At 35.1% G+C, this 25301-nt stretch overlaps 1 protein-coding gene across 3 annotated transcripts in view; it reads right to left on the bottom strand.

Annotated features, from left to right (window-relative positions):
- Positions 1 to 25301, bottom strand: part of COL4A5 (collagen type IV alpha 5 chain) — a 266238-nt gene that overhangs the window by 105158 nt on the left and 135779 nt on the right. For all 3 annotated transcript variants that reach the window (XM_049107518.1, XM_025431466.3, XM_049107517.1), the window contains exons 4-16: positions 18823 to 18867; positions 14829 to 14873; positions 14276 to 14338; positions 11956 to 12009; positions 11580 to 11606; positions 8911 to 8991; positions 6301 to 6363; positions 4215 to 4250; positions 4084 to 4125; positions 3832 to 3924; positions 2191 to 2244; positions 2036 to 2092; positions 1741 to 1785 (exon numbers count right to left, since the gene is read on the bottom strand). In XM_049107518.1, coding sequence (XP_048963475.1) covers positions 1741 to 1785; positions 2036 to 2092; positions 2191 to 2244; positions 3832 to 3924; positions 4084 to 4125; positions 4215 to 4250; positions 6301 to 6363; positions 8911 to 8991; positions 11580 to 11606; positions 11956 to 12009; positions 14276 to 14338; positions 14829 to 14873; positions 18823 to 18867 — 705 coding nt within the window. The remainder of the gene's footprint in view (positions 1 to 1740; positions 1786 to 2035; positions 2093 to 2190; positions 2245 to 3831; positions 3925 to 4083; positions 4126 to 4214; positions 4251 to 6300; positions 6364 to 8910; positions 8992 to 11579; positions 11607 to 11955; positions 12010 to 14275; positions 14339 to 14828; positions 14874 to 18822; positions 18868 to 25301) is intronic.

Genomic DNA, 25301 nt, shown 5'->3' with positions numbered 1-25301 from the left:
GAACACAGAACTTAGTAGCATTTTAACTTGCTTTAGTCCTATCACCCTTCCTCAGCTCTATGGTATCCTTGAAAACCCAACAGCTCACAATCAAGGTGAAAATCAGCAGACTCACAGCAAATGGAAGGGATAGAACTGGGCTGGAGCTTTCTCAAAGACCCATTCCCAAACAGTTGTCATTATTTGACCTGTCTGGTGACTATCTTTATTTGACCTGACTTGAGTTCTCCCAGTGAAAACAAAGAACAGTCTTTCCACTGAAGATATCTGTCAAAAACACTCAGAGGAAATTATTGACCATCACAGCTGCCTAAATCATGAAACAAAGACCAACTGTTCCCCCAAAAGCCAGGAACTAATGCCCTGAATTTACCTCCCCTTAAACTATTTAATGTTAAATTAATTTGTGATTCTAGAGTTTACAAATTGAGGACTGCCTATTTAGCAAAATCACCTGGAAACCAATTTATCTGATTTTATTACTTCCAAATTCCAGTTTTGTTAAGAATTATCCCTTCAAAATGGTCTCCAAAATTTCATCAAATTTTCTGGCCTTGAAAACCTCTTTTAACATCTCTGTGCATACTCTTGTTACTGAGTCTGCCTGGAATAATATTCCTAGCCTTGCAGGTTTTTATTTTCCTCTTTATTTTGTAGTAATTAGAATGATCTGTCATAACTTTTATTTAAAAATGTATGTTCAGGGATCCCTGGGTGGCTCAGCAGTTTGGCGCCTGCCTTTGGCCCAAGGTGCAATCCTGGAGTCCCGGGATCAAGTCCCACATCAGGCTCCCAGCATGGAGCCTGCTTCTCCCTCCTCCTGTGTCTCTGCCTCTCTCTCTCTTTCTCTCTATCATCAATCAATCAATCTTAAAAATGTATGTTCACACAAAATATTGTATGTGAATGTTTTAAGCAGTTTTATTCATAATGGCCCAAATCAGAAACAACCAAAATATCCTCCAGTGGATAAATGTATAAACAAATCTTGGTACATCTCTATAATCAAATACTACTCAGCAATAAAGGAAATGAACTATCAATTTATTATAGTAGCATAATATTATTATGCTATGTGAAAGAATCCTGAATCAAAAAACTATATACAATATTACTCCATTTAAATGACATTCTAGAATAGGGAATATCATAGGGATGGAGAACAGATCAATTGTTGCCAAGGGCTTTGGATGGTAGGGAGGGAAGAAAATAAATACAAAAGAACACTGGGGGAACTTTTGAGGGTGATGGAACTTTTTATTTTAAAGCTGTTTTTTTTAAAGATTTATTTATTCATGAGAGACAGGAGAGAGAGAGAGAGAGAGAGAGAGGGAGAGAGAAACAGAGACACAGGCTCCCTGCATGGAGCCTGACCTGGGACTTGATCCGGGGTCTCCAGGATCACACCCTGGGCTGTAGGCAGCACTAAACTGCTGAGCCACCCGGGCTGCCCTTAAAGCTGGTTTTACAACTGTAAGTGTTTGTCAAAACATAGAACTTTACATTGAAAATGGTCCATTTTACTGTATACAAGTTGTATCTCAATAAATCGGACTTAAGGTCTGAACTTCATTTTTTTAACAAAGAAATTTTAAATTCATATTCAAAAGAGATAGTATCACTTCCATTTATAGTAACTATTTCCAACCCCGAGCCTGTTTGCCATCCTGCTTCTCTCCACCACATAAAAGTGTTGCTATTTGGGGGGGTTAGGTGAGGGGATGAGCTTTATCTACTCACTGGAATTCCTGGTTGGCCATTCTCTCCATCTTTGCCCGGTTTACCCTGTAAGATTCAAATAATTGCAAGAATATAAATTTGTTATTTAGGATGTATGAGATTAAAGAATATAACAAGCTTTATTCCTGCCTTGGATTATTAAGTATACATTTCAGACTTCAATATTATAATAAATAAATGATATTACATTTTGAGACAAAGAAAGTAGGATTTAAGAGGAAAGAATAAAGTACACGAGCACGCTCACAAACGTTTAAAATCTTTTCCAAAGAAAATTAGTAGTCATAACACTTACTCTTTTGCCAGGCTCTCCTTGTTCACCCTTCTCACCTTTCATACCACCTGGAGGACCCTGTACACACACAAAAGTAGTTTTACACTGGTTCATGGAGTGCTATGTATCAATACCAATTTACATTAAATGATACTAAAGAATTTTAGGTTACTTACTGGAGGACCACGTATCCCTGGAGGTCCAGGAGGCCCTCGGTCACCAGGAAGTCCCTATGCAGTAGTAGGGGAAAGGAAAGCAACATTAATACTAGAGCTAGCTAAAGACGCTGTTAACAAGCTGAACTATAGACTCATGCAGGATAACCAAAGATAATAGGATGTGATGTTTCTAATTCAAAGTTGAAATCTTCTGGGCTAAAAAATTTGGAGCTATCTTTTCTTCAGTTATTTTCTAATGTATGCACAAGCTGAGTTTTAAGATAAGTAAAAAGACAACATTTAAAAGGAAATTATTATTTTTTATAATAAATTTATTTTTTATTGGTGTTCAATTTGCCAACATACAGAATAACACCCAGTGCTCATCCCATCAAGTGCCCCCTCAGTGCCCGTCATGCAGTCACCCCCACCCCCCGCCCTCCTCCCCTTTCACCACCCCTAGTTCGTTTCCGAGTTAGGAGTCTTTAATGATATGTTGTTAAAAAAAGCAAGAATACCTAAAACTAGGAGATATAGGGGTTACATAACACACATACATTTTGGCAGAGAATTAAATGACCCAATCCATATTGATGGTAGAATTTCAGTACAATGTGTTCTTTATTCTTAAGTTTCTAGTTAGCATTTCAGTGAAACAACAATGTACACACTTTGCTCAAGGTGGTCTCCTATGCTATAAAAGATATGTATGATCTCATCTACCCTAGGTATCAGATAATTATTTCTAAACACGACAAGGGTTTATAGAATAATACCATCTTTCGCTTTGTATATCAGTGAAATATAGAGAAGACGGTCATCAGGACAATGACAATAGACCTTACCATGACCTAATTTCATACATGAATGCATTATTCATAACAGCCAAAAATGCAAACAATCCAAATATCCATCAACTGATAAATGGATAAATAATACGTGGTATATTCATACAAGGGAACATTATTTAGCCACAAAATGAAATGAAGTACTGATACATGCTATAATATAGATAAACCTGAAAACAAACTAAGTACAAGAAGTCAGACACAGAAGACCATATATCATATGATTCTACTTATGTGAATTGATCAGAGTAGACAAATCTACAGAGCCAAATTAGATTAGTGGTTGCCTAAGGCTAAGAGTTTGGAGAGAAATGAAGAGTGACAACAAATAGGTATGGGGTTTTGGAGGGTGGCTGATGACAATGTTTTAAATTAGATTATAGTCATGGTTTCACTACCCTGTGAATATACCAAAAAAAAATGGAATTGTATACTTTAAATGGGTGAATTGTATGGCATGTAAATTATATCTCAATAAGGCTCTTTGAAAAATTTAATTACCTCAAATCTTTGTTATTTTTTTTAAGATTATTTATTTATTCATGAGAGACATAGAGAGAGAGAGGCAGAGATACAGGCAGAGGGAGAAGCAGGCTCCATGCAGGGAGCCTGATATGGGACTCGATTCCGGGTTTCCGGAATCCGGCCCTGGGCTGAAGGTGGCACTAAACTGCTGAGCCACCAGGGCTGCCCAAATCTTTGTTATTTTTAAAAATACCTTCACATATAATTATATTCCAGCTTGTAGTGCATGTTAATGGAATGCCACTTTTTAGCAAAATGTTCATTGATTTCCTCTCTATATACTCACCTGATCTCCTTTCTGAAACTCTACATCAATTGGTCTTTTCTGTTCACTGATCTGCCCAGGAGGACCAGGGGGACCCTGAAGACCTTGCTCACCCTGTTTGCAAGATTTAACAAGTAAGTAATATTTCATAGTTTACACAGACAATAATATAAAATATAAGCTAAGTCAGTTGCAAGGACCAAAAATATGAGTTCAAATGATGAGGAAAGGAAAAAACTGAGGGCTGAATAATCAATTTCTTTCTTTACTCACCTTTTCACCTTTGGGTCCCTGGAAATTTAAGCCCATATTCCCCTGAAGAGAGAGGTTTTAGTTTAAAATCTCATTGACACTAACAAAAAGAAGTCACACCAAATAAAAAATATAAAGAAAAAGAAAATTACCTTTGGTCCTGGAAGTCCTGGTGGACCAGGAGGGCCCTAAGAATAGAAGACACAGAAAAGGAAACAGGGATACACTAATAAGTTTATTTAAAAATTATTCGGTTTCCAAAAAAATATTTGGTTTCACAAAAAGCAAGGACTGAAAAATCCCCTCAAAATAATATTTTCCTGGTTTTTTCTCACATCTGAATTGATTTTAACAAACTAGATGAATGTGGAGACTTCTGTGACAGCGTACAAGTGGACAGGGGAAGAAATGCAAGGGTGAATAGAGGCAGAGGGGTGACACCAGTACCAAAAATCAATACAAGAGTTAATCCCAACAAACATCAAATTTCTCATATCAGAATTATAGGTAAATAATTTAGGTATCATAAAGCAATTAACACTCTAGCTCTAAAAAACATGTGTTTACTTTTTTAGTTCAGTTTTATTTTTATGTGACCTGACTCTGTATGAGAGTGTTTCAAGGCTTGAAAAGTTATATAGGCATTTGTTTGCACAAGTATATCAAGTCTTTGATCTCAATGGATGTATTTATTTACACATTGTACCCTGGTGGCATTTCTAAGACTTTGCTTCACATTTTGAATCAGGGTTAATTGAAGGAACATTCCAAAGTGCTGAGTGAATCAGTTATACAGCCACACGAGTTGAGGACATTTAAGATGTAACAACACACCTAGGGTAGTCTGATATAACAACAAAATTAGGAAAAAGTGCGATAGTCCAGAATCTCATGCTTTGCAGGACATCTACAACTAAAATAGACTAAACAAAAGGGTTTTCTATTTCTAATCCTCTTGTAGATATTTCCAGGAAAGCAGAAATCATGATCTTTTCTGGTATATTCTTTTAGTATTTACCAAATGTTATTTCCTTCATTCAAGAATAGAGGACCAATCGTCACAAGCAAAATTGTACAATCTCTAAAGGTATAATGAAAACTGTCACTTAAATATATGGTAGATGAGAGATAGAGTGGCACATGAGAAATTACTTTGACTGAAGTACAATTTTCTGCTTTTTAAAGAGGGCAATAGCAAAGCTCTAAGTCCAAAACATGACTTGAATGAAATCTAAGTATTTCAGGGGCAAAAATACTCAGAATTTAATTACAGTAGAAAATATGAGTGACTATAAAAGTAGTAAAGTAAGAGAACTGGCTACACAGTCAAAGTCTTTAGAAGTTTTTGCTTCTTCCCTGAAGTACAAAAATCCTTATCCCATTGCAGATTGATTCACTACCCTCACCAACCCTACGGTTTTGTCACATGGTGGCCCCTTAGAAATGAGAGACAATATATTGTTGTGAATACCTGCTTTTGTTCTTCTTAAACAGAAAACTGCAGTTTGAAGAAACATGTTTCATAAAGTGACTAGAGAACTGCCTTAAAAGACTTTATGCAACGGCCAGGATCAACTTCAACACTGACACATCAAGAGATAACCAACACAATATTTTGTTTTAAATCTTTCCTTTTGTGTACCTCATTCTCCTCCATCTATAAAATGAAGCCATTATTTAGCACATATTTTGTTCACCATAGCATTGTAAAATATACTGTAAATAAAAAAATAGATATAGGGGTGCCTGGGTGGCTCATTCCATTAAGTATCTGCCTTGGGCTCAGGTCAGGATACTGGACTCCTGGGAGTCAGGCTCCCTGCTCAGCAGGGAGTCTGCTTCTCCCTCTACCTCTGCCCCTCACCCCACTTGTGCACATGTGCTCCCCCGTCAAATAAATAAATAATCTTTAAAAAATAAAAATAAAAAATATAGGGGGTATCCCTGGGTGGCTGAGCGGTTTGGCGCCTGCCTTTGGCCTAGGGCGTAATCCTGGGGTTCCAGGATGGAGTCCCGCGTCGGGCTCCCGACATGGGGCCTGCTTCTCCCTCCTCCTGTGTCTCTGCCCCCCATCTCTCTATCATAAAAATAAATAAATAAATCTTAAAAAAATAAAAAATAAAAAATATATAGATTGTAAACATTGAAAATGTATTATACTTTCAAGTAGTAGAAATAATATTACTATTCCTGAATTTTTTTCAAGTAAGAAAAATACAATTATAGAAGCAAGCTTACCATCAAACCAGGTGGTCCTGGGGGACCAATTGGCCCTGGTAAACCAGTGGGACCAGCTGGGCCCTGTTATAAAGGAAGAGAAAGATAAAAAAAAAACCTCTCACTATATCACACAAAGAACTAAATGAATGAAATTTTAACTTAAGCAATTGCCAAATTTGGTTACACAATTCTACAATTCTGCAGTATTATAAACAGAATTTTAAAATGTATAAGAATAAAAGGATTAAGTAACTATAAAGAAATTTAACTAAAAAGAATGGCTACAGCTTTTAGAAAACTTATGTTTTACAGTGGTAGGTAACAAATGTAGGACAAATACATAGTACGGAAGTTTTACAAAATAAAATTATAAAGATGGGCATTTAGTGGGGCTTTTATGGTAGAAGTGAAAAGTGGCTTCTCTAAAGTAAAAACTACGTATTTATCCAAAGAAAATGAAAACACTAATTTGAAAAGGTATATGCACCCCTGTGTTTATTGTAGCATTATTTATAATAGCCAAGACATGGAAGTAACTCACATGTCCATCCATAGACGAATGGATAAAGAAGATGTGGTGTGTACACACACACACACCACAATGGAATATCAGCCATAAAAAAGAATGAAATCTTGCCATTTGCAACTCAGATCGATCTAGAGGGAATAGTGCTAAGTGAAATAAGTCAAGTCAAAGATAAATACCACAGGATTTCAGTCATATGTGGAATTTAAGAATCAAAACAAACAAATTAAGGAAACAAACAAACAAAAAGAACAGATTCTTACATAAAGCGAACAAACTGGTGGTGCCAGAGGGGAGAGAGATGAAATGGGTGAAATAAGTGAAGGGGATCAAGAGTGCACTTATTGTGATGAACACTGAATAATGTACAGAATTGTGAAATCATTATATTGTACACCTGGAACTAATATAATGTACGTTAATTATACCAGAATAAAAACTTTAATTTTAAAAGATACAAAAAATAATTAAATTAAATTAAAATAAATAAGAGTATAGACAAAGAAGAAAGTGAGAATAACTGGGACAACAGACAAGGAAATGACGCAACTATTTTGGCACCCAATTTGGCATCTTAAAAAGCTGAAAATTTGACATCAATGAAATCCAGCAATTCTCTATCTAGGTATAAATCCTGCATTATTTTGTAATTAAAAGATTAAAAACAACCAAATATTCAATAATAGGAGATCAGAGAAACAAACTGTAGTATGTAGTATGTTCACACAACGGAATGTTACATAGAAGTGAAACTGAATGAACTACAGCCACATGCAAGAATATGGATGTATCTTAATATATTAAGTAGAAAACTACATAAATGTTATGTTATTTTAAAAGCAAAATTAAAAACTCTGGTTTAGAGATACATGTATATATAACAAAAGTATAAGAAGCAATAGAAAACTCAAAATGGTACTTATTATCTTGGTAGAATGCAGAAGGATGTGACTGCCAAGGAAACCCCAAGTTGATTCAAAATTATTTGAAATGTTCTACTTCTTAAATGGTATTTTGGATCCATAAGTGTTCAATTGATGGTTATGCTTCAAAACATACATATATTTTGCATGTATTCTGCTGCATTTTCAAATATTACATAACAACAAATTATAAGGGATAAAGGGCAAGATTAAGAGTACTTAAGGGGACACCTGGGTGGCTCAGCGGTTTAGCACCTGCCTTTGGCCCAGGGGGTGATCCTGGAGTCCTGGGATCAAGTCCCATCTTGGGCTCCTTGCATGGAGCCTGCTTCTCCCTCTGCCTGTGTCTGTGTCTCTGCCTCTCTCTCTCTCTCTCTCTCTCTCTCTCTCTCTCTCTGCATCTCTCATGAATAAAAAAATAAAATACTTTTTAAAAAGAGTACTTAAGAACAAATGGATGGGTGTTATCAAGCATGGAATGAGTTGGTAGTTAATAAAAAATTCCCCAACATTGCACCTTAGTCGTCAAATACTAGAAAGTACTGATTTTTTTTTTTTTTGGTAAAGGGATCAATCTTTGTGAAATATAAACTTCAAGAAATTGACAAAAAAAAAAAAAAAGAAAAGAAATTGACTACCTGATCAACAGATAATGCTGTCTCTAGGGATGTTATCTACAGACTAACATAACTTTTTTTTCTTAAGATTATACCTGATGTTCACCATGCATAAATTTTATTCCCTCAGCCTTCAAAATATATCCATATGTTATACATAACTAACAGTGTTACAAATGATGTCTTCTAATATCTTAAATGGGAGACCTTCAATTTTTATTTTTAATCAGACTATTTACAATTATCATGACTACTCCTACCACCTACTAATCCTCATAGCACAAGAATAAGAATATAGAAGCATATTTCTGCTGCCAAACCCCAAAACAAAAATTTCCATGGAAACTAGATAGAAAGATAAAAGAACAAAGAAGTCCTTTGTAAATTCTTCCTGGTCCAGACTGCTTTTATTTTCAGGTATGAGGTACCTGCAATGTCTATCAAACTTCAAATAATAATTTCTGTAACTAAAATAGAGTGTATTAAAAAACTGAAGGGAAAAAGGTGATGCTGTGATCTGATTTAATCAATATAGTAAAGAAGAAAATCACTGGATGCTTACTTGTATTCCAGGAGGACCTGGATATCCTGGATTACCCTTTGGTCCTGGCAGTGATGACATAATTATACTACCTGGTTCTCCCTGAAAGAAATCATCAGTGGAAGTTTTAAGTTACAGTTATGACACACAAAATAGTCAAGCGCATAAAAAATGATCTCAGAATTAAATCTGTCATATAAATGTCCTAAAGATTAGGAGAGCTCAGTAATTACCATGAATAAATTTACCTTTTAAAGGGAAATGGGGAAATGGCCACAATACACTGAATTACAATCAATTTATTAAGAGACTGTGGTACCTTCCATTACTCATTCATTAAAAACCAGTTATTAAATATTACTATTTGCCAAGAACTGTGTTAGGCTCTGGATACTCAGCAGTGAAGGAGATAAACAAGGCCTCTGTCCTCATTGTGCTAACAATGTACTGGATTTGAAATGCAGATTATAACATGTAAACAAGTAAGACAACAAAAGTTCTGTTAAAAGCTATGGAGAAAAGCAACACGGTACATGATAAAGAAATAGTGGAAGACTAAAAAGAAGTGATAATTATATGACATGATAGAGGTGCTAATTATTGTTACAATGGCAATCATAATATATAAATATATCAAAGTAACATGTTAAATACCTTAAATTTATACAATGCTTTACATCAAATATATTTCAGTTAAAAAAAGAAATAGTGGAGGAATTAGTTTGGGTAGTCAAAAAAGGCAATCCTTGAAGGCAACATTCAGGCTGAGATTTAAAAGATAATGAGTCAGCCAGGTAAAAATGGGTTAAGAGTAGTCAGTAGTTAGAGACACCTGGGTAGCTCAGTGGTTTAGCATCTGCCTTTAGCTCAGGGCATGATCCCAGGTCCCGGGATGGAGTCCCACATTAGGCTCCTTGCAGGGATACTGCTTCTCCCTCTGACTATGTCTCTGCCTCTCTCTCTCTGTGTTTCTCATGAATAAATAAATAAAATCTTTAAAAAAAGAGTAGTAGGTAGTTGAAGTAACATATACAAAGGATCCAAAAAATGAAGAGTTTGGTACATTCAAATAACTTAATTCAGACCAGTGTGATCAGCAAGCCAAAGGAAAAGTGGTTTAAAGATAAGTCTGGACCAACACAATGTGGAATATCCATGCAATAGAGTATTCTTTAGCCACAGAAAGGAATGAAGTGGATGAACCTTAAACAGTAAAGAATGAAGTCGATCCATGGATGAACCTTAAAACAATATGCTCAATGAAAGAAGCCAAACACAAAAGGTCACATATTGTATGGTTCTACTTCTATGAAATATCAAAGTAGGCCAATCCATAGAGGCAGAAAGTAGATCCACGGCTCCAGGGGCTGGAGGAAGGAGGAGACAGGGAGTGACTACTAATGGGTATGGGTTTTCTATATGGGGTGATGGGAAAGTTCTGAGGCAGTGATGGGTCCACAACCTTGTGACTCTATCTTTATTAAATGGTTAAAATGGTCAAAAAAAAAGATAAGTCTGGAAATGTAGGCATGGACCAAAATATGCAGGTCTTACAGGCCTTGAAAGAGAATGTGGACTTTATCTTAGATGAAGTGGGAAGCCCTTGAAAGTTTATAAATAGTGATATTAAATTAGAATTATGTTTTTAAAAGATCATTCTTGGCTACCTAATCTAGAATAAGTCAGGCTGGGAGGTGAGGAGATAGTAGTGAAGAAAAAAAGACTTATTTAGAAGAAGCTATTACAATAGTCCAGATGAGACATTATGGTTAGTGTGGTGGCAGTGGATATGGAGAAAGTGGATGATTTTAAGATAATTTTATAAGCAAAACTCACAGTATTAGTGACAGAATGGAGTGAGGAGGTGTGAAAGGGTAGAAAATATAAATGCTAACTCTAAGTTTTTAGGGGTCTGGGTAAACTTTGAACATGTTAATCTGAATGCCTCAGAGATATCTGAGTAGAGCTGTCAGGGAGGCAGTTTAATACATGCATTTAACTCAGAAGAAAAGTCTATTTTAGAGATATAAATACAGGTATTCAGTAGCTGGACAGTAAGCAATACCATGAGCTATAACAATTCTGCTAGGCATAGAAGAGAAAAAAGGGTCAGAACTGTGTCCTCATACCTGCTTGTATGGGAGACTGGGTGATCAGATAGAATAAAAATCATGAAAGGGTAGTGTCACAGAAGTCAGGGAAAAAAAGCATTTCTAGAGGTATCAGATGGCCAACTATATCAAAATATAATGGGAACTGAAAGTATTAGAAAAGAAACTTGAGAAGCATCTTGATGGCTTAGTAGGTTGAGCATCTGATTTTGGCTCAGGTCATGATCTCAGGGTCCTGGGATTGAGCATCGCCCAGTCAAGTTACGCTCTCTACTCAGCAGGGAATCTGCTTCTCCTTCTACCTCACTCCCTGCTCATTCTCTCTCTCTCTCTCTAATAAAATCTTTAAAGAAAAAAGAAACTTGAATCTTATATGCATATTTACAAACATATCAGCACACAGAAGATACTTAAAGCCATGGGCATAAAGGAGATTACTTAAGGAAGACTTGTGGGTACCTGCATAACTTCTGGAAGTATCTATTTTAAGGCAGAATTCAGAGACATTATCTGATCAAAGTTGCAAGTTTTCCAAATATCTTATTCAAAATGTTTACTTTCCTAGCATGAGATGCTTACCTTCATACCTGGGATCCCAGGAGGTCCCTATTATTAAAAAGAAAAAGATTATTTTATATATATGAGAGGGGTGAGAGCAAAACAACACACTGCTTTCTAAATGGAGTCAATTATATAGACTACTGTAAGGTCATTCTAAGTAAAAAGTATCTTAGGATACTTAGAGATGACATTTATATTAAATACAATAGAATCCTTGCTTTTACCCAGCACAGAGCCATACTACTGACTTCTTTTTTTTAAAAAAAATATTTTTATACTTTACTAGTTTAAAATGTACTACTTTGCTCCACATGAATGCACTGAGTTCACTTTCTACACTTCTGCTTCTTCTGTCAATTCCTGTATTCATTATAATCCCAACTGTATAACTTACCGGAGGACCCTCTAGACCAGGAAAACCAGGACTGCCTGGAAATCCACGTTCTCCCTAGAAGGAGTTAAAAATAAGAGTTTGGAAGAACAAGAAAGAAAGCATAGGTATACCAACAAACAATAACTTATTGAAAAGATTTCTGTAAAAGCCATTCTGAAACTTGCCAGGTTGCCAAAAATTCATTAGCCTTCACTTTCCAATTATTTCAATATCAACTGCCCATACCAATTCAGCCTTCTAAGATACCTTTATCCCTAGTCATCAATCCTAATCAGAAATAAAGAAAAAAATCTTCTATCCCAGTCATTTTCTTCTGACAAATTCATTTTGAGGCAATCACACCATAGATTCCTGGTCATCATCATAATTAATGATTTGTCTCAATTTCCGGCCCATGCATTATATAGATTCTTATTTTAACTGCCCTATTGCGTTTTTCTTTTATTGTAAACTATTGCAAATTATTTTTGTAAAGAGGAAAAGATGGTAAGAAAGAATGCCATTAATATCACCAAGAGGACAATAATAGCAATAGTTCTAGCAACTGCAGGTCATTATGTTTTTCTAGGTACCCAATTTTTCTCACTCACTATTGTAAAATACCAATATGGACATTTGGTCTAGAAAACAAAGGCTAAAATTGCTGCAGAAGAACCCCAATGCAACCTCCTTTCTAATACCTACATGCCATAGTAATCCTAGAGATATCCATGTCAGAAGCTTGAAAGAGTATGATTATTGCAGCTGTGTGTCTTTGAGTTGTTTTGTCCAGTACTCCTGTCTCCATCACTTTTTACATATGGAAAAAATAGGCCCAGAGAGAAAGGATATAGTCTTGTACATCAGGTTTAGAAGACAGAAAACAAAAGAACACATATATTCTGATTCCATTTCTAGGGCTCATTCTATTAGTTACATAGTAAGAAATATTTTTTAAAAAATATTTAATCTGAAAGTATACATAATAAATCCCATTCAAAAAGTTGATGCTCACATAATTGGGGGCTTCAAACATAAACTAATCATGAGATCTGCTAAGGTGCTGCTTTACAAAAAAGAAAGAAAAAGATCCCTTCCATCATATGGCATACTATACAAATTGTGGATACGTTAGTCTTCAAATTTAAAACTTTGGCTAGTGGTCTTTTTGTTGCTTAAGGCATGCTGGCAAATAAATAAACAAATAACCAGAACAGGCACAAGAATGTTGCCCACATTAAAACGCAATGTTCCAGGCAAACTACTCCACATTGGTCCTATCACTAGAAGTCTGCCCCAGCTGAAATGAAGAACTCAAGTAAGCCTCACAAATCGAAGGTAAAAAACTTGTTGTTGGCAAGGGTCACACTGACCTGGAGAAATAATGGAGGTTAAAATAATTTTATTGTCATAAAGTATATAGTACAATAATTAACACGAAATATATAGCCTTCATAATACAAAATAGTTTGTTCAAGTTATTTTAAATATATATACTAATATAAAATCTGACACATGCCATTAGTTAGATGGATTGTAGATATTTCGTGAACAGTTTCACAGAATATCATGTGTTGAATGGAAAACACCAAAAGGATATACAGAAAATAATAACATATTGCATTAATAGAAAGGAAAAGGAGAAAAGTGAAGGAATAAGAACAGAGGCTAGGAAAAACAGTCAAAAAAGTAAATTTTCCTCATCTTTTTTTCCTTGCTATCACTTTATAATAAATCCAAAGGGTTGATGAAAGACAAGAAAAGTGGTCTGGGAAAAAATTTTTCATGTGTAAAGTTTTATTTTTTTTGAACTGTTAAATTAATCATTTTTGCTGATGAAGAAAAGTTTCCATTTTCATACTAAAGTATATAGTAAAAATTAATGTCCTGTATTACAAGTAGATTTTTAAGATTTTTCTTAAGAAGCTATTAGGCAAGGTAAAAAAATTTCAAAAACATAACTTTTTGAAAACTTACATTGAACCTAGTTTTAGAAAGGGCAAAGCTAATGAATGACATTCATAAGTATTACTCTTAACAACTGATGTAATATTTGAAACATATACATCCTAATTCCTTTTAACTTTCATCCTACTTTACACTAAAATCAAAATAGGATTTAATAAATAACCTTCAATCCAATGCATATCCCAGCTGATTACATGTTTAAAGAATCATTGATCTTTTAAATATATTGAAAGTGTTAACTCAGAACATATTCTATGTATCTCTTAGACACGAAGCTACTATATCTCTAATGTTCTTCATATTGATTTGTTTAAATTTTAAAATCTATTATTATCAAGCATATTGCCTAAGATTAAGTTGAAAAAAATCTCACCTTGGTTCCATTGCATCCAGGGATACCTTGAGGTCCTGGGGCCCCATCATGGCCTGGCATTCCCTTTGAAAAAGGATATAACACATGTATAATATTTCTTTGATTACTTTTTTTTAATGATAGTCACACACACACAGAGAGAGAGAGAGAGAGAGAGAGAGGCAGAGACATAGGCAGAGAGAGAGGCAGGCTCCATGCGCCGGGATCCCGACGTGGGATTCGATCCCGGGTCTCCAGGATCGCGCCCTGGGCCAAAGGCAGGCGCCAAACCGCTGCGCCACCCAGGGATCCCCTCTTTGATTACTTTTTAAAGAATTTTCAATTAAAGCCAAATTCTTTTTTTTTTTTTAAAGATTTTTTATTTATTTATTCATGATAGTCACAGAGAGAGAGAGAGAGAGGCAGAGACACAGGCAGAGGGAGAAGCAGGCTCCATGCACCGGGAGCCCGACGTGGGATTCGATCCCGGGTCTCCAGGATCGCGCCCTGGGCCAAAGGCAGGCGCCAAACCGCTGCGCCACCCAGGGATCCCTTAAAGCCAAATTCTACTTACAGGAAGACCCGGTGTCCCTGGAAATCCAGGAAGTCCAGGAGGACCCTATAATGAGAAATAAACTCCTTGAATCAAACAATAATCAGTGAGAATAAAATTATATCCTATGTAAGAGAATTATGAAAATTACATTTAGAATATCAATGGACAAATGTGTCTCATTGATTTTTACCAAACATTCTCTCTATAGAAAAAAACCTCCCACAACAGTGTTTAAATCTCTTTTATAGGAAACTATAGAAGAAACTCCTATTGGAGGGAGCACTATCTTCATTGCACTTAGCAGAAGCAGGCAAATTAGTGGAAGTGGCCTTTCCTAAAAGATAAAGTGGTTCTCCCAGGTCTGTAATGAATACTGAATTTAGCAGGGGATGGGTAAGTGGCAAATATATCTGCTCCTGAGAACATAAATGTGATCACTCCAAAAATTCTTCAATCAAATTTTCCTGTCAGAATTGGCAAAATACAAGTTTGACAATATTCTCTATAGGTGAGGCTCTAGGAAAAATGTACTCTTGTACACAGCTAATGAGATTCAAACACCATAGAGAGAAATTTGAAATATCTAGCAAAATTACATATTTTTACCCTTTGAAGCAACTCGTTTCTAAGAACCTATTCCAAAGGTACACTAGAAATTATAAAACGAAATCTGAATTTCAAGGTTATTGACTGCAGCATTTTATAACTAAAGACCATATAACCACAATTACAGCTAAACACTAGAAACAATAGGGACATGTCTAAATAAATTATGGTACATCCACATAATGTAAACCTATACAGCCCTTTAAAAGAATGAGAAAAATATCTGTGTACTGAAATATGTAGTAATCTGTAGGACATAAAGTTAAGTAAAAGGAACAAAATGTAAGCAGTGAATATATTATATTACACTTTTATAAGAAGGGGAGTGATACAAAACAAAAATAGGGGGAAAGCAAGAATGGATGGGAAGCATCTCTGACCATACTGCTGTTAGAGAACAATGTAAATATTTTAAATAACTAAAAATTAAGAAGAGGTAAAAAAAGATAATAATGGCATTTAAGAATTTTATTATTACTATTAAAATTGAAATTGTTATTTTGTTCACTTGCAAATTGCTATTTTGAAGCTATCACGGGTATACTGTAGGATAAAGAACATAAATTATATTAATGTTATTAGGAATTAAGATTTTCAGTGTAGGGAGGGATAGGAGGCAGGGAAGAGAGAGAGTAAACATACAAACCTCTTTTGATTTTAAATTTCAATTGGAAGTAATATAAACTCATGATATTTTTTCTCTTAAAAAGATCTGTATTTTCTAATTCTGTCAACTGAAAGACATCAAAACAATTGACTACCAGTAGCTATGAAAACCCCTAACATTAGACTATGGTACTTCAATCACAAAAAAAAGAACCTAGAATCAGATATATGGCCAATTTCAGATCTGGAGAGGGAATGTACAAGACAAGCCTGATGAGTCTTTTGTGAGAAAGCAAGTTTTCAAAGATCGATATAGTTTTGTCAAAAGAACACAGGATGGGGGCCAATTTACAAGGCCTCCCATAAGCCAATAACAGGTTAATTTTGGCTTCAAAAAGAATAATGAGTACAACTGATTGCATCACATAAATTCTATGTGTTTATAATGATAACAAATTCTAAAAATCTTCCTATCTCTCAAAGTTGCTGGTGTACTAACTCATTACCCTATTAGAATTCCAGCTGATAAATCAGAATTCTACCTGATAAATGAAGGATTTATAAAATTTTAAAAATCACCACTCTGCAACTCTGAACAAAAAATGGACCTAGGCAATGATCATCAATGAATATTAAACCATTAGGTGAAAGTTCATGGGGAAATTCTGATGGCAAAATTAAGATCATATACCTGAGACCAATGATAAAGCCCAAAATAAAAAAAAGTGGGGTAACAGATATTTGTGCCGTAAGATGTAATTCAATAGTTAAGTACGTAGCACTATGTATATTCTTTTTAATTTTAATTTTTTGCAGTATAATTTATATACAGTATAATACACAAATCTTAAGTATAGAGCGCTTCCTACATCCCCAGAAAGTTCTCTAGTGCCTCTTGTAAGGCAACCTCCAGTCTGTAGGAAATATGGAGGACAGAGGAACAATTTAAATGACATTATGAAGAAACAGTCAGATACAGAATGTAGAATGCAGTACAATACAAATGACCCAGTTTCTCCTATAGCATAATAGAAGAGGCTTGAGAAACATAGCAACCAAATGTAAATAATATGTGGAATTTGCTTGGATTCTGGTTCGAACAAACCAATTGTAAAAAGACACCATTGTGGAAATCTGAATAAGGACTGTTTTAAGGTATATCTGAAAGATTGCTAATTTTTTGAGGTGTTATAATGGTAGAGTGGCTATCAGTTAGAGAGACATATTGAAGTATTCATTGGTGAAATGAATGATATGAAGGATTTACCTAAAAATATTCCCCCCAAATAGTGGTGGGGTATAGATGAAACAAACTTGTCAAAATGTTGCTAACTTTGAAGCTGAATGATGTATACATGGGGGTTCATTGTACTATATTCTCTGTAAATTTAGGAATGTTTAAAATCTTCCATAATAATAAGTCTTTTAAAATTTGCATGTCAAGAGTTTCCTCTGGGCTGAGACATAAAGATGCTGGAACTATCAGGCTACCTATTCCTAGGTACTTCTGAAGTTCTAGTTGAGGCACTCCCAGACACTTGCAAATAGGAATTGAGAGAATGGACATTTTTTTAGTCTCAGCAGTCCTTGCAACCTAGTTAATGGTAGTTATAGCTATTATGAGATACATTATGATTCTTATGAAAGCTTTAACAATATATTGATATCCATTTATTACAAAATAACATAAAGACGTGCTAATAAAAACCAAGGGTTTTGAGTTTCTTTCCTGCATCTCCAGGTCCCTACAAATACCAGGTGTGAGTAGTACATGTAAGCTACATGTTGTTAAGAAGTATATAGCAAACAGAGTGTTTTTAATGTTTATGTAAAATTTTTACATCTACTAAATTTCTGGAGATCAAGGGATTACAATGTTTAACTCTGTCACACAAATAAACATAATTTGTCATCACTTGTATATTTTATACTTGTATTATGGAGTCTCATCAATCTATGAACACAGAATTTTAGAGCTAAAAGGCACCCGGGAGATTGTATTGCTTGACTCTTTAATTTAACAAATGAAGAAACTGAGGCTCAGAAAAGTTAAATATGATTTTTCAAAAGCCAGGATTATTTTTAAACTCTAGTTCCCTCAAAAACAAAAATCAAAAAACAAAAAAACTCTAGTTCCCTCCCAATTATAAAACACATTGAAAGATATAGATCAACCTAAAAGCTTTTCAGAAAAATTACGCTAAATGTGCACTTCCATTTTGAGACAAATCCTGGTTTTCAGAACATTAAAATGAAAATATTATACATCTTAGAAATGAGAAGATGTTGTATACTTCCAAAGTAGCTACATTTTACTATCGTGGTTTAAATTAGTGCTTCCCAAACTGGCTCTCTTCAAAATACACAAAGAAAATTATAATATTTGTGTGTGGTATACTGGGAAGGGTATATAATGTGAGGTAATTGGCCCTCTGAACCCAGAGGACTGAGATGGTCACATGGTTGGGAAGTTCTGATTGAAAATAATTTGTATGATACCTATTTGTAATATACTAACAAATTGTTAGAATTTAGCACTTTTGTACTTCTTATCCATAAACTAATTTAAAACCTTCTTAAATTAGTTTAAATAGATATCTGGATATATAAAGATAACTACCAAAGTACTAAAGAAAGGCTAATTGTAGACATATATCTACTCTTACACTTAACTTTTTAAAGATTGTATTTTTCTTTTTGTATTTTAATATGTCTTTTTCAGTTATCTCATAATACTTCATTTGCTTTTTCTCTGTTTTGACCAACAAAAAACATTTGATATACAGCAAATATCACTTACTCTGATCCCTTTTGGTCCTGGTAGCCCTCGAATTCCATCATCACCCTGAAAAATAAAACACATTCAGCTCTTGTTCCTCCAAAAATCACCTTCAAATAACTAATTTTATTTTACATTTGTTTTTATTTAAGTTCGATCTGCCCAACATATAGTTTAACACCCAGTGTTCATCCCATCAAGTGCCCTCCTCAGTGCCCATCACCCAGTTACCCCATCCCCCCCGCACACCTCCTTACTAATTTTACATTATAACAATAAGAGACTTAAATTTTTGTGAATCTCTGTGAGAGTGAGAAACTTCCAAACCCAAGGCAGAAGTATTTGTCATTGAGACTGAAAGCACTGAGGAAAGTTATATGATAAAAAATAAGAAAGGTCTTTATTTACTGAGAAGAAAACTGCTAACATGCAGCAAAAACTTTGTACCTAAAAAGTGAACTATGAAAATCATACAAAACAAAGATGAAATAGTAGTACTGATACTCTTCAAGTCATTTATAGATAAGCCAAATATAAGCTGAAATTCTGGGCAGTTTCTATATTGTGTCAATCTGCTTGCCACGCTGGTAATAAATAGCATCATTTCTGAGCCCAAATATGTGCTGCTCTTGATTCTGCTGTTTTAAACCTTTGCTTTGCTTTATAAGGCACTCTCTACTGGCAGAGCTCAGGAAAGAAAAGAAAGAACCACAGACTTTCCTTTCTAAGTTTCTTCTGTAGACTCCATGCAAAAGAGGCTGCCCACATGTGTGTTAATCTATGTGCCATGTCTAAGTTACAGTCACATTGTTGAGAATTTTTTAAGTTTTGCCTCACTGTTTTTATAAACTAGTTTTTAAAAAATGGAGTAAAGAAAACCTAATTCTGCTCCAAAAGATGGGAATTTCAGTGGACCATACAGCTAGTAGACTACCACCTGAGGCTTTATTTGTTTTAAGATTTTATTTATTTATCCATGAGAGACACACAGAAAGAGGCAGAGACACAGGCAGACGAAGAAGCAGGCTTCTCACGGGGAGCCCGATGTATGTGGGACTCAATCCCAGGACTGGGATCATACCCTGAGCCAAAGATAGATGCTCAACCGCTGAGCCACCTAGGCATCCCAACCACCTGAGGCTTTAGATAGGTTTTATTAAGCTGGGACATCTTGCTTTATACAGGTGATTTCTAAATTACACAATTCATAACCTTAGAAGTTCCACTGGACTTTCCTTGAAACCTATGTCACAGCCCTCCTTCCATCAATGCAGCTCTATTTTTATGTTTTATGTGGGGCTTCCGTGAAAATTTTCATTTGGTACAAGGGTTACCTGATATATTAGTTTTTATGCTGCTGTTATAAATTACTACAAATTTAGTGGCTTAAAACAACACAATCTTACAGTTCTGGAAGTCAGAAGTATGACAGTGGTCTCAGCTGAAAAACCCTGCTGTTTTTTGGAGGTTCTAGGAGGAGAATCCATTTCCTTTTTTCCAGCTTCTAAAGCAGCCAGCATTCCTCATCTCATGGCCTTCAACCTTCAAAGCTAGCAATAGTTGAAGAAATCTAACATTGCATCACTCTGATATTGACTCTTCTGCCTCCGTCTTCCACACTTAAAAGACTCTTGTGATTACATCAGGTCCACCCAGATAATTCAGAATAATCTCCTTACTTTAAGACCAGCTGATTAGCAAATTTAATTCATCTTAGTTTTGCTTGTCTCTATAATCTAACATATTCACAAGTCCTGAGGATTACATCATAAACATCATTGGGGGTGGGCCTACTACACCTTAGTTTTTATAAAAAGTTTAATAATCTACTCTTTCCACACAGATGCATTAGAAAACATAATGGAAGAAAATATGTAATTTACAGCAGCAAAAAAGGTAAAATATTTAGGAATAAACTTAATAAGAAATGTATAAGATTCATAAGAAAAGTTAACATTTCTGAAGTTCAAAAAGGAAGAACAACAAATGGAAAGGCATTTCATGTTCTTGGATAATAGGAGTCAACATAAAAAATAGGGCAGCCCAGGTGGCTCAGCGGTTTAGCACCGCCGTTAGCCCAGGGCATAATCTTGGAGAGGCTGGACCAAATCCCATGTCGGGCTCCCTGTGTGGAGCCTGCTTCTCCCTCTGCCTGTGTCTCTGCCTCTCTGCCTCTGCCTCTCTCTCTCTCTCTCTCCCTCTCTGTCTTTGTCTCTCTCTCTCTCCCTCTGTGTGTCTCATGAATAAATAAATAAAATCTTTCTTAAAAAAGAAGTCAACATAAAAAATAGTCAATTCTCAACAAATTTAGTTAAAATTTGACATAATAAAAATATAAATAACATGAGTTACTTTTTTAACTAAGTAACGTGACTCTAAAATTCGTATGGAAAAATAAACAAGCAAGAACATTGAGGAAAATTCTGGAAAAAAAGAACAGTAAGGGGAACACTAGCTCTGTCAGATACAAAAATACAGAATACATCATCGAAAGAGTATGGAAGGTCTAAAAACAAGTCCATATAGTCACATGAATTTGGTTTATACTGGAAGTAGCACTGTAAATCAATGGGTAAATTTACATTGGGATACATTTGTGAGGACATCTGGGAAAAAATTAAGGTGGAACTTATATAACAAACTACACAGCAGGATGAATTAGAAATAGATAAAATATTTACATAAAGAAATGAAACTATTAAAATACTAGAAGAAAAAAATAGGACAATTACTTTATAATCTTATAGTGGCATTTCCTACTCAAAATTCAAATGCTATAAAGGACCTCTTGAAAAACACACAGACACACAAATACACAAACACACACACATACACACATACACATATTCAGCAAGGACACTACAAGTAGGGGAAATAATTGCAACTCACAACACAAAGAGTAATCACCCTAATATATAAATAGCTCATTAACACATAAAACCACCTATAATACTATAGAAAAATGGGCAAATTAAATGTCATATATGACAGCTCATAGAAAACACAACTGATTCTTGGGCCTGTGAAAAGATCCTTAATCTCACTCTTGAGAAATGCAAACTAAAGGCATTGAGAGACCATTTTTCACGTATTAGCTTGATAAAAAGCCAAGTTTCATAATAGGGCTGGTAAAGCTACAGGGAAATTGATCTTCTTGTATATTGCTGAACCAAGGATAAATTATACAACTTCTTAAGGGGCAATTTGGCAATATCCATAAAAATATATAAATACATGTACCCTCTGAGCTAGTAATATCACTTCTAGTAACTTTACAGAGATAATTTCTTTTTTTTTTTTTTTTTTTTTTTTTTTTTTTTTTTTTTTTACAGAGATAATTTCTTATTGAGGAACGAAAGTCTATTAAAATTGTACAGCTTAAAAAAAAAAAAAAAAAAAAAAAAAAAAAAAAAAAAAAAAAAAAAAAAAAAAAAAAATAAAATTGTACAGCTTTAGTGGGAAATATCAGAAAGGAAGACAGAACATGAAAGACTCCTAACTTTGGGAAAAGAACTAGGGGTGGTGGAAGGGGAGGTGGGTGGGGGGTGGGGGTGACTGGGTGATGGGCACTGAGGTGGGCACTTGATGGGATGAGCACTGGGTGTTATTCTGTATGTTGGCAAATTGAACACCAATAAAAAATAAATTTATAAAAAAAAGAAAAAAATTGTACATCTTTACAGCATTGTTTATAGAAGAAAAAAATTGAAAATTATCTAAATGATCCTCAACAGGGGACTGGCTTTAAACATTGTGATTTATATGCACAATGGAATACAATGCAGTTATAAAAGATAATGAAGAAGTTCTGTGTATACTGATATGAGATATCTACAATGTGTATTAAGTGAAAAACAAAGGTCAAACATGTTGAATATGCTACCACTTTATAAACAAAGGGAGGCAAAAGTGTGTCTGTGTGTATATAAGCATGTATGTGCAAGTGTATATTTGTATCTGTGTGCATATACAAAAAAATCATTGAACATATTCACAAGGAAGTATTAGAAATTGGTACCTATCAGGGATATGCAGAACTCAGTGGCTAACGGATACAGGTAGAAAGGAAATATTTCTCACTATACATCTTCTTATGTTAATTTATTTTCAATAAAGTGAATATATTATCTATCAAAAATTAAATTTTATTTTTAAGAATAAATAAATCTTTTGGAAAATTTTAGATATACATTCCTATTATGTACTTGTTTTATATAGCTTTACTTTCTTTTTTTAAGATTTATTTATTTATTCATGAGAGACACAGAGAGAGAGAGGGAGAGACACAGGCGGAGGGAGAAGCAGGCTCCGCACAGGGAGCCTGATGCAGGATTCGATCCCGGATCCCGGGAACATGACCTGAGCCAAAGGCAGACGCCCAACCGCTGAGCCACCCAGGTGTCCTAGCTTTACTTTCGTATATAAGAATATACAAATTAAAGAACAATCCTACAAAATTTTTGACTGAGCATATATATTAACATATATATGCATGTATTAGAATACCCAATCACATAAAAAGTATAAATTCAGCTATTCTGGAAAGCATGAAGTCATACTTGAGATAGAGGCACAAAGTGTTTCAAATTTAGAATCCCAAAAGTTTAGAAAGCAGTGTAGCCTTCTCATTATACAGAGATTGACATGGAATCACAGCAAAAGATGGGACTACTTTCTAAATTTAAAATTCATACCATCACACTTTTAAAAACTAGTGCACAATAATTTTTGTACAATACTCTAGTACAATAGTCCTAGTTAATGCTAAATCATTTCAAAGAGATTCATATGTATTTAACTTTTTAAAAATCTGCCACAAATCTGGGGTATCTGGGTGGCTCAGCAGTTGAGCATCTGCCTTCGGCTCAGGGCATGATCCTGGAGTTCTGGTATCGAGTCCCACATTGGGCTCCTTGCATGGAGCCCACTTCTCCCTACGCCTATGTCTGCCTCTCTCTTTCTGTGTCTATCAGGAATAAATAAAATCTTAAAACAAATAATCTGTCACAAAGCTTTATTAAAAGTGCTACCCCTCAGCAAGCATGGTGCACAAGAAAGTTGGTCCCAATCCTGGGTAAACTCAGGTGCAAGAAATGTAACTTTACTTTCCTATGGTTCAGCTTAATTTCTGTTTCAAAATACCTACTTCACTAACATGACTGAAATTTAATTTCAGTCAACAGGAGTCCCCATCTCATTTTCATAAGACTGTGTCTAAATTACGGAGAGCTTAAGAATTCCAAGTTGTTGAGGGGTGGGATAGTCCCGTCCACACTAGAATTAACTGAGATGTCCCGCACCAGTAGTTTACATGGATTACTGCTGACTTAGTGCTCAATTCCATCACACACAAAGAGTCACAAATATTGACTCTTTCAGATCTCTCTGCTACTCTGTGCCACTCCTGGGTGCACAAGAAACATTCTGCTATTTTACACCTCATTAGACATAAGAAATTCTGTTAAATGTCCCATCTACTTAACTTCTATGCAGTCATTTAGAGTCTTGCTTTCTCCTTAGCATACAAGTTCTGCTCAGGAAATTTAGCACAGGTCCCTTCTGCCCCTGAATCTAACAAAACTACCATGATGTACTGTCACCTCCTCAGAGATCATGCCCAAGCACACCCCCCACAATCTATGCTCTGATATAGTTAAGTGTTTAAAAGTACTTATGTATTTAAATTAATTTCCTCCTTTATTGGAAAAACTACCTGATGAGTATCCATTTGATCTCCTTAATAATCTAATGGCATAATGTACCACTATTACATGAAATAAAATTAGGGAAAAAAAAGGTTTTAAACTACTTTTTTCTTTCTAGGCAAATGAACAGAACTGGCCCTTTCATTATCAGCTCATCAGTCTACCTAATACCGATGGCAAAGGGCAACCAATCAAAAGAAATATTTTTAGAAAACCAAGAAAGTTCTCTGAATCTTCACATTCACTATTATCTACTCCCATTCCCTATCTTAACATACACCTAAGATGTTGTTCTTGTTTATAGTCTAGGAGAGACTGTGTGCACTGCAGTCAATGGGGAAAAGTCTTCCCAACTGATAGGACCACAGCACCTTTGGATCTATGAACCTGGGTATAGAAAAGAAAGGCTGTATGGATCTATCATCTCATCTTTCTCTCCCAGAGAACAGCCTATGTGACTGCTACCTCACCCAATTCACTGATAGACCTGTCCCAGCAAATTGCCACCACTCTGAATTTGACAAACTGCTCAATATGTCATCCACCATCCAATCCCATAGATAAATACCTGACTGCTATACCACTGAATACAACGAATGGACATTTCTCTAAACACAGAACTTTTTAGTACTTCAGATACCTCAACTTTATTACACTGGGCCTGATGTGTTCCCACTGTTGGACTCTGACACTACAGAAAGAAAATGCCTCCTCACAGGTCAAACTGCTCCTGTCTGAGATGGGATTAAGAGAAGCATCTGGCAAAAGGGAAATGGGATCTGCCACTGGGCCTAT

Source organism: Canis lupus, chromosome X (genome assembly GCF_003254725.2).
Source record: "Canis lupus dingo isolate Sandy chromosome X, ASM325472v2, whole genome shotgun sequence".
In the NCBI taxonomy this organism is placed as follows: domain Eukaryota; kingdom Metazoa; phylum Chordata; class Mammalia; order Carnivora; family Canidae; genus Canis; species Canis lupus.
Note: the sequence above shows the minus strand (reverse complement) of the source record. Positions and strands in the feature narration are given on the sequence as shown.